General features: G+C 37.8%; 1 protein-coding gene across 1 annotated transcript in view; it reads left to right on the forward strand.

Moving 5' to 3' along the window:
• Positions 1–4,499, forward strand: part of LOC106869206 (organic anion transporter 3) — a 43,741-nt gene extending 39,242 nt beyond the window's left edge. The window contains exon 10 of the mRNA XM_089359617.1: positions 1,199–4,499. Within this exon, the coding sequence (XP_089215743.1) occupies positions 1,199–1,381 (183 nt within the window). The 3' untranslated portion in view covers positions 1,382–4,499. The remainder of the gene's footprint in view (positions 1–1,198) is intronic.
• The last annotated feature ends 6,523 nt before the right edge of the window (positions 4,500–11,022 follow it).

Consider the following 11,022-nt stretch of genomic DNA (forward strand, 5'->3'; position numbering starts at 1 on the left):
TACAATAACTATTTCATTGCAGTGTTTTATGGACTTTCTTTTGTAGCTCTTCTCTTTCTCCACAACAACCTTATTCATGGTTTTTGAAATTTGAATAAATTTTACTTCTTTTAAGATATATGCTGATTGTTAGACATATAGAACACAATGAGAAAGTGGAACGATGACAAGCACTCATGAACAATGAAAGAGTTGTCAAATTGTAGCAAGGATTAAAATAAATGAACACAAAAAAAAACAAGACAAAAAAAACGAATTTATCTAACAAACCTGTATATAATATGTATGTATGTATATACATACACTATATATATACATAAATACACATACACACATATATATGTATATATGCACACACATAAATACCTACAAGCTAGCATGCATGCATACATACATAAGTACATACATACATATATACATAAATACATACGTTCAGATCCTAGCCATCACTGGAACTGTAAAGCTCTGTAAAGTATATATGTCTAGATATGCAAGTATATGCACGAGAAGACCTGCGTAAAACATAAGTTACAAATATGCATATATACATACATACATGCATGCATACGTACGTACGTGCGTACATACATACATACATACATACATACATACATACATGCATACATGCATATGTACTACATACACCGTTGTTGCAATTCCAATGAAGGAGCTTTGGATTTAGGTTAGAGACCGACTCTTCTCTATTACCAAGAAATCTTGAAATAAAGCTGAATAATGACATACATACATACATACATAATACATACATACATACATACATACATACATACATACATGTTATAGGGTAGTGCGAACCGAAAACATCCCGGTAAAGGAATTTAGTAAATCTCATGTATGTATACATGTGTGTATGTATAACATGAATGAATGTACATATGATTGACCGTTGACTGAACACTATTCAATTTTTTTTCTCCGTGTTTTTCTCCTTGTCTCCGTATTCTTTCTGTTGAAGAGCGTAGCTCGAAACGTCAAAGACTTTCCGTATTCCCGAGCGTCATACTAATACATCCTTTTGTTATTTACACCACCTGTCCTCGTCTGTTGTTGTTTTTTCGTACATTCTCCCATATATATATATATATATATATATATATATATATATATATATATATATATATATATATATATATATATATCAGTATGCATGTATCTACATTTTGTTTTCTTTATTTAGGCTGTACACGTTCCTTGGGCTTCCGGTATTATCTTGGGAACTGGATGTGCAATTGCTGCCCTACTGGTTTTGTTTGTTCTACCAGAAACGAAGAACCATATTTTACCACAGACCGTTGAAGATCTAAATAAAATGAGGACTGAAGAAAAAGAAAAGAAAATGAAAATAAAAACAATATCATAGTGGAAGAAGAAAAAAAAGGTTTCAATCACGTTTTTACTCATGAGGATCTGGATTTATTCTTGGGTTAAAGATTTCTTATCTAGGTACAGCGCCAGTTATTTGGAGACGAATTTTGAATCAATCAAAGGAATCTTAGCAATAGACTGATATTTTGTCTCATCGTTCTCAGAAATAGGAAAAACAACATTGATCTCGATAGGTTTTGAACTCAGAACGCAAAGCACTAAAAAGAAAAAAAGTACTGCATGGGATCTATGCCTGAGGCTGTAAAGAATCTACTAATCCACCATCTTTCTTCCGTAAGTAATCGTTTTAAACTTAAAGACACAATTTGAAAATTGGGGGCATGAATTAGCCAATTAAATCTATACCTGTACTTTACTAGTACATTATTTTATCGACTTTGGTAAAGCAAAGTTAACGTAGGTAGTATTAACTCCAATCGTAAACACAACAAATAAATAGTCCAATGCATTTGTTTCAAATTATTGCACAAGAGCAATGGTATTTAGAAGTTGATTACAGTGACCTCAGTACTTGGCTGGTACTTGATTTTATCGACCCCAAAAGGACGAAAGGCAAAGTTGACCTCGGTGGGATTTGAAGTCGGGACATAAAGAGATAGGACGAGTGCCTAGAGGCACTTTGTCCAACGCACTAACGATTCTGCCAGCTGGCTACCTTACCTTTATTCTATAAATGTTAAAAATTTTGGCACAAGGCCAGTACTGGTACTTTATTATATTTAAACTCAGATTGTAAAGAGCTGGAAGAAATTTTGCTCAGCATTTTGTTCGGCGCTGTAATGATTTTGCCATCTCGTCGCTTTATCCTTCTATATATACAATGATTTTAAATTCTGGTACAAGGCCACCAATTTCGAAGGGGGTGGGGAGCGGGGATATGTCGAGTATATTGATCTCAGTGATCAACTGGTACTTATTTCATCGTTCCCAAAAGGATGAAGGCAAAGTTGACCTCTGCAGTATTTGAACTCAGAATTGCCGCAAAGTATTTTGTCCGGCACGGTAATGATTCTGTCAACTCACCGCTTTTTGTTCTATAAATAATCCTTTCTACTAAAGGCACAAGGCCTGACATTTTTTTTGGTGGGGGGAATATAAGTCGGTTACATCGACCCCAATGCGTAAGTGGTACTTATTTCATCGACTCCGAAAGGAAGGCAAAGTCGACCTCGGCGGAATTTGAACTCAGGACGTAAAGACAGACGAAATACTGCAAAGCATTTTGTCAGGTGTACTCGTCGCCTTTTATTCTAAAAATAATAAAAACGCCTCTGCGTCTTGTGTTAATTAAACTTTTATCTGTGCAAAGCGTTTTAATACATCTGTGTTAATCATCCATAATTATTTGCAAACTTTCAGTCAGCCCTTGTTTCATGTTGTTGTTGTTGCTGGCACTCCGTCGTTTACGACGTCGAGGGTTCCAGTTGATCCGATCAACGGAACAGCCTGCTCGTGAAATTAACGTGCAAGTGGCCGAGCACTCCACAGACACGTGTACCCTTAACGTAGTTCTCGGGGATATTCAGCGTGACAGTGTAACAAGGCTGACCCTTTGAATTACAGGCACAACAGAAACAGGAAGTAAGAGTGAGAGAAAGTTGTGGTGAAAGAGTACAGCAGGGTTCGCCACCATCCCCTGCCGGAGCCTCGTGGAGCTTTAGGTGTTTTCGCTCAATAAACACTCACAACGCCCGGTCTGGGAATCGAAACCGCGGTCCTATGACAGCGAGTCGGCTGCCCTAACCACTGGGCCATTGCACCTCCGCCCTTGTTTCATATCCTGAGTAATATAAAACTTTTCTTTCATAAGTTCGTAGTTACATTGGTTATTAAAAAAATGGGTATGTTTATCATATATGATACACGGGTGCCAGGGAAATATGCCCAGTGCATCACACGATACATAGGACAGGCAAAGGGTTAGTGGTAACGAGGGAGGAAACTGGCAATATCGATTGAACAAAAGTCAATGTACTCTGCAGTATTAAGTTACGTCATTATATGATTTAAGTTCAAATCTCATCATGGTTGATCTTGCCTTTTTATCATCCTCTATTGAAGAAGATAAAACAAAGTACCAGCCAAGTTAATATAAACTATTATGCAATATCAAATCCCATCCACATTCGTGACCTTGTTCCGTCCATGCTTGCAACCCTTATGATCAAAATGGTGGGACATGGAGTTATCAGAAATAGTAGAGCAGGAAACTAAAGGCATATTTCATTACACCCGTTTATGTTTAAGATCAAATCTCGCTTTTTATCTCCCTTGTATAAACGAAAAGTAGGGTAATGTACAGAAGTCATATTAATCGACAGTTTGCTCTATCACACAAATCTATTGTCGTCTGTCAATGATTAAAATAAATACAGTAATACCTCACTTTAAGAGGACCCGCTTTACGTGACTCTGGGTTCAAGAGTTTTATTTTTCAAACATAAGTAAACGAACTGCAAAAGTTTCTGCTACCACAACAAACGCTTCTACGTGTTACCGAGAAGTTTATAAAATGCTTCTTCTAAGGAAATAACTCTCTAAGTCCGTCTACGATTGCTTGTGAATTAGCGATTGCATCTACAAGTGATGGTGTGCAAGAGTTTAGTGCGTGTGTAAGTGATTCAGAAAACGATAATAATAATAATAATAATAATAATAATAATAATAACAATAATAATAACAATAATAACATTTTTTATCATAAATGATCTTAACATTCATTGTTCTTAACATGAAATATTCTTTACATTTTACTATTGTTTTATTGCCATCCATTTACGAATATTGTAAATTTTATAGACAAAATATTTTTCTGGGACGAATTAGGATTTATAATATTGCTACTATGGGAAATTATTGCTCTGTTTTACGAGCTTTCGCTTTACGAGCGATCTCATGGGAACATTAACTCGTATACCAAGGCATTAGTGTATGGTTATCATTGGTGCTACTATCCAGAAGAGTTTCCTTTGAATTATAACATTTCCATCACATCTTGGTTTAAATCTTCACAGTATTTTAATGTATTTGTTTTCACATTATTGTCACAAAATATTAATGTTATTCAGAATAAATCGAATTACAACAAATTATCTTTTACTTGTTTTACTCATTGCACTACGGCCATATTGGATACCGTCTTGAAGTGTCTGGACGAAGAAATCGACTCCAGTTTTAATTTCCCTTAAAGCCTGGTACTTATTCTATCGGTCTCTTTCGTCAAATCGCTAACTTACGGAAACGTAAAGAAACAAACACCGGGTTTCAAGCGGTAGTGTGACACACACACACACACACACACACACACACACACACTCACACACACACACACACACACACACACACACACACACACACACACATACGACAGGCCTCTTTCAGTTCTTGTCTGCAATATCCACTCATAAGGCGCTTAGGTCGGCCCGAGGCAATAGTAGAAGATACTTGCCTAAGGTTCCAACGATGTAGTTGGGAAGCAAATTCTTACCACACAATCACACCTGCACTTATTTCTGTATTTCAACTGTAACACTTTATTAATATACATTTTATAAGACTTTTACGTAGGGCATGTTGGTGACGATCTTTTGAGAATGGGAGGGAATTCCTGCATGTTTACTTTGGGACCGGTCCACACTGCATCAGTTCCATGTATCAAAAATTATTAAGAAAAGCAATGCATATCCATTCTCAGTCTACTCTTTGTCTAAGGTCGTAGATCTGTGAAGAGTAGAACGATGAAAGGAAAGCCTTTTTGTTAAATGCCATATTGGGTTCTGTTTCAATGGAACACTTCAGAGACGATAAACCTCACAGTATGTCACCTTTTCAACAAAGTGGACCTGATTAGACCTTAAAATGGGTACCTACAGCAGACTGGCTTTCTAAGTAACGTTATATATACATTCTACAAAAATGTGCCAGTCACGAAGGAGGCGGGACCACATCTTAACTGGATGCACAGCGTTTGCAAAAACCGAATATACTCATAGACACGATAGAGTAGCGCAATATATCTATTGGAAGATATGTAAACACTACCAGCTTCCAACTTCAGAAAGATGGTACCAGAATAAACCTGAAACTGTCACCGGAAAAGATGACGTAACAGTACTCTGGGATATGCCAATCAACACCGATAAAGAAATCAAGGCAAACAGGCCGGACATAATCATCAAAGATGGGAAGAATTAAAAAAAAACGCTTAATGATAGATGTGACAGTACCATCAGAGAGAAATGTGTCCATTAAAGAAGTTGAGAAGTTATTTAAGTACAAAGACCTAGAAATAGAAGTGACCAAGATGTGGGGAATGAAAAGCAGCACAGCACCAGTGGTGATTGGAGTGTTAGGGCTAATTAAAAAGGGCCTTGATAAGCAGCTCAACAAACTCCCTTGCAGTGTTAACGTGGGAGAACTTCAGAAAATAGTGTTGCTAGGTTCCACACACATTTTACGCCGTGTACTCTCCATGCGATGAGGACCTGCTGTGACCCTATGGTCAAGGGATGACCCCGGTTCAGCAGAAGACAACAGACCATATCTTATTTTAAAATAATAATAATAATAATAATAATAATAATACTTTCTACTACAGACACAAGGGCTGAAATTTCGGGGAGGAGGTAGGTCGATTACATCGATCCCAGTGTTTCACTAGTACTTAATTTATCGATCCCGAAAGGATGAAAGACGAAGTCGACCTCGGCGGAATTTGAACTCAGAACGTAGCGACAGACGAAATACCGCTAAGCATTTCGCCCAGCGTGCTAATGATTCAGCTAGCTCGCCGCCTTAATAATAATGTTTTCTTTATTGGCCACATGGGCCTTCATAGAACACACAGGGACGCAAATACAAAGGTACAAAGGGCGGGGTTTACCGTGTAAACATATAAAACAATAACAAAAACTGAACAAGATTAAACAATTACAATTCCTCAAATAGACTTCCAAGGGAAAACCGTACAAATGCCACAGAAAATCACGGTTTCCCTGACCACTTAGGCAAGTTCTTCCTCTCTTTCTTATTCCACTCAGAAGTGCATGCTCAAAGCAGGCCCGTTCACGCGAACCATGCTCACCACTCTCATCCACCTTGCGATACATTTTTTAAAAGTCTCCTTCTCCACTCTGATCCGCCTGTTCAAGTGGAACCCGAAAATGTCGATCAGAGATTCGCCAGAGAGAAAAGTGCCCGTCTTCAGCCCTTTTAGTCTTGTCCATCGCACAGCCTCTTTCGCTATGGCCACCGGGCATATGAAAACTACCCAGCCTTCCCAAACAAAGGAAGAGGGCGAAGCAATCTTAACAATAGACTCGGTTGATAGCCAAATTCGAGCGACAAACGACAGCAAGTGCTCGACATAAACCCACACGTCAGAAATTGTATGGCACTAAACGAGTGCGAGCAGAACGGTTTCATCGCTCTGCGCCCCCGCCTTAATAATAATAATAATAATAATAATAATAATAATAATAATAATAATAGATGCCCAGATGCAATACCAGGAAGTGGCTCTCTTGGCTTCTGATCTTAATTGATTGGAAGTGTCATCATTTACATGTTTTGTCTTAATGGGCTTCAGTAAGCATTCTGCTCAATACCACAGTTTTGCTTGTTGGTTGCTTGACCTTAATCAGTTGAGCGTGTCCCTTAGTGATTGATGATATGTGCATTTCTGATCACAAGCAGTAGTGGGGAAGCATCATAGCCATGTGTTGAGAGGAATTCTGTGGGGTTTGAATAATGCACCTCTCTGGAAACATAGGTGTTTCATTCATAATCCGCAAACAACCCTTATTCAGGGATCTTTTGAGCGAGGTTTGCTATTTGACCTGAAGAAATTTTTAACTGGGCCTCACTAGCAAGGTCATAGTCTGTTTATCTTTATTATGAGATCACCACTTCGTGCACATATGGTTGTGATGCATGTACCTGGTGTACGGTTTTCCGACGAGTAGTCATGATGGGTTATTAGGCTTCGTATATTTTTACCCCAGTGTCACTTTGATGGCATGTGTTGCTCTCTCACTCAATAGGAGGTAGAGGAGACCCACGTCGGTTATGTATAACCATAGGATTGCACCTAGAAAGTTATCCTCCGAGGCAAAAGTCCTGGCAAGGTTGTTTGTGGAAGGCCAGCAATCGCCCATGCATACCAGCCTCCTCTCTCCACGCCGCTGATGTTATCGAGGGAAAAGTAAAAGCCGATACAACTTGGCACCAGTGATGTCGCAACTCATTCCTACAGCTGAGTTAACTGGAGCAACGTGAAATAAAGTGTCTTCCTCAAGAACACATCACACAGCCCGGTCCGGGAATCACAACCTCACGATCGTAAGCTCGACGCTCTAACCACTGAGTCATGCGTCTTCTCACTCAATAATAATAATAATAATAATAATAATAATAATAGAGCTGCTAGCGTTACAGCTGGGTATATGGAAGGCAAAAGGCCAAATGAAGTTAAAAACCAGAGAAAAGAACAAAAGTTATCTGACAGTCAAGAGGAGGCTTTGCATAGTAGATACCCAAAGATAGTTGCAGGAAATAGTAATGAGACATAGTTATGGTTGTAAAAAGGAAGATTAAAAAAAGAGACAGAAAGTTTGTTAATAGCAGCACAGGATCAAATATTAAGGATTAATTCGAGAAAAGCCGAGATAGACAAAAACCAAGTAGATTCCCAATGTAGTTTTATGCAAACTGAAAGAGGTAAGTGTTACCATATAGTAAATTAATGTAGCTTGCTGCCACAGACAGAATATAAAAAAAAGACATGAAAACCTAAGGAGAGTAATCCACTGGAAGCTATGTAGAAAACAAGAACTTGACTATACTGACAAATGGCATGAACATGAACCTAGTAAAGTACTAGAAGGTAAGTAATAGAAGCTATCAGGTCATAAAGAATGAAATGTACGATTTTGAACTGAAAGTTTATTTTACTTTATCTCAACAAAAAAGCAATGCAGTTAATCAAAGCATGCACGTAAATTTTGCCATTTTACCTGTTGCATATTTATGCCGACAGCGAAGAATCCTGGAGAGCAAGAGGTGATGAAATCACGAAAGGCTGTTTTTGCATCTTCAGATTTGAAGTTTTTTCCTTGTAAAATGTTGTCTAATACCTGAAAAATGTGATGGTCAGTTGATGTAAGTTTTGGTGAATATAGTAGATGACAGAGCACTTCCAAGTTCAGTTTCTGTAACTTGAGTAGCGTTCTTCGGGCAACATTTGTTCGAGCATTGTCATGCAAGAGAATTGGCCTGTTTCTATTAACCAATCTCAGTTGTTTAATTTCAAGTTCACTCATCAATTCATCCAGTTGGTTGATGTATACATCAGCTGTAATTCAGTTAACAGGTCTCATGAAGCTGTAGTAGATGACATCAGCACTGGACCACTAAACAGACACCATTAGCTTTTTTTTTTGATGAATATTGTTTTTTGGATTGTGTTTTGGCACTTCGTTCTATCGAACCACCGTGTAGAACGCTTGCTATTGTGGAAATGAATTCAGTTTTCATCACACGTAACAGTACGATGCAAAAATGGTTACTTTTATGCCGTGACAGCAAAGAACAGCAAGCTTCAAGACATGTCATTTGATGCTTGTTCAGTTCGTGTGGTGCCCACTTGTCCAGCTTCTTGACCTTGCCGATTTGTTTCAGGTGGTCCAATACAGTTGGAATCGAAACATCAAACCTTGCTGCTAACTCACGCGTAGTTTGAGATGTATCTGCTTCCACTACAGTTTCCAGCAGATCATTATACATCTTGGTCTCAGGTCAACCACGGAGCTGATTTTCAAGAGTAAAGTCACCAGACCGTAACTTCTGAATGCATCAACGTACAGAGAACTCATTCGCGTTTATCTTTACCAAACACTTAATTGATGTTTCGAGTTGTCTGGGATGCATTGGTTCCACGATAGAACTCATATTCATAAACAACACAAATTTTTTTAATCTATCCATGGGTTCACAATATAATCAGATACCATAAATTGCATTTCGAAAAGTAATGATGTAACTCTTCAATGTTGTAAAACAAAGAATTGTCAGGATAAAACATTAAAGTTAGCGACTGTCAAACTTGGTCTATAAGAAAATCGGACATTTAATTCTTAATGACCTGAGAGAAGGCCTGATTTAGTAGTAGTTGATAGAGAGAATAGAAAGTTCCATATAATGGACTTTATAGTGCCAATTGAAGAGAAAATCAATATTAGAGGTATAGAGAAAACATCAAAGTACTAGGCCCTAGCCATTGACTTAAAGAGACAATGGAAAGTGCGAGTAAAATGTATACCCGGAGTTATATGTGCACTAGGAACTATTCCAAAAGATTTGAATAGAGGGATAGAGGAAATAGGCATAAAACCCAATTTAGCTCCAGAAAATAGTGTTATTAGGGACAGCTGGGATACTTAGGTGGGTTCTTGGCATTTAAGGTTACTTGTTGTAGCCTGATGTGAAGAATTTTTCTTCTCTAACAGTCTAACCTGTTGAGCGTATATGAAATAATAATAATAATAATTCTCTCTGCTATAGGCATAAGGCCTGCATTTTGCGGGAGTGGTAAGTCGAATACGTCGATATCAGTACTCAGCTGGTACTTATTTTATCGACCCTGAAAGAATAAAAAGCAAACTGGACCTCAGCAGAATTTGTACTCATAACGTAAGAAATTAAGAAGCATTTCTTCCATCTCTCTACATTCTAATTTAAAATCCAACTGAGGTCTACCTTGCCTATCATCTTTCAGGATCGATAAAATAAAGTATCATTTACATACTGAAGATGATATAATCGACTGGCCTCTTCCTCCTTCTCAAAGTTGCTCACCTTGTGCCAAAACTGGAAAACAGAAGGTGGCGAGCTAGCAAAATTATTAGCATCAGACAGAGACATATTAGTTTAAAATTTTGGCACCAGGCCAGAAATTTCGTGAAAAGGGGGTCAGACGATTACATCGATTCCTGTGTTCAACTCATTTTATCGACTTATTTTACTTCTACTTATTTTATTCTACTTATTTTATCGACTCCGAAAGCATGAAAGGCAAAGTTGACCTCGGTGGAATTTGAACTGATGACGTAAAGACCGATGAAATGCCGCTAAGCATTTTTCCCGGCGTTCAAACGATTCTACCAGCTTGTCACTTTACAGAACCAAAGAAATATCAAATTCATTTCACTACACACATAGCTCCAAATTTCATATGAGTCACGGTCGTTTAAATTTTGTATTATATATTATGTCAACTGTTGAAAGGATAAAAGACGAACTGTTAGTGTCTGCAGAGAACGACACGAAATTTTGGAAGGTGTTGGAAGTAACCTTATCGGATAGTTCAGAGCGAAAACTGATCACGGAAAGTCTTGAAATCAGAATGTGAAATTTCAATCGATTCCACTATATGGCAGTAGCTATACCAGCTTTTGATTTTACTATTCAATGTAAAGGTATTGTTCTGTTGCAGGAAATGTGCAATGTATAGTCTCGCTTTTAGGAATATAATGTTGTACACAGTGACGCAATCAAACAGTGATATAAACACACATACATACATATGTATACATGTGTGTGTATGTATGCGTATATATA

Source organism: Octopus bimaculoides, chromosome 11 (assembly GCF_046866305.1).
Source record: "Octopus bimaculoides isolate indiv1 chromosome 11, ASM4686630v1, whole genome shotgun sequence".
Lineage (NCBI taxonomy): Eukaryota > Metazoa > Mollusca > Cephalopoda > Octopoda > Octopodidae > Octopus > Octopus bimaculoides.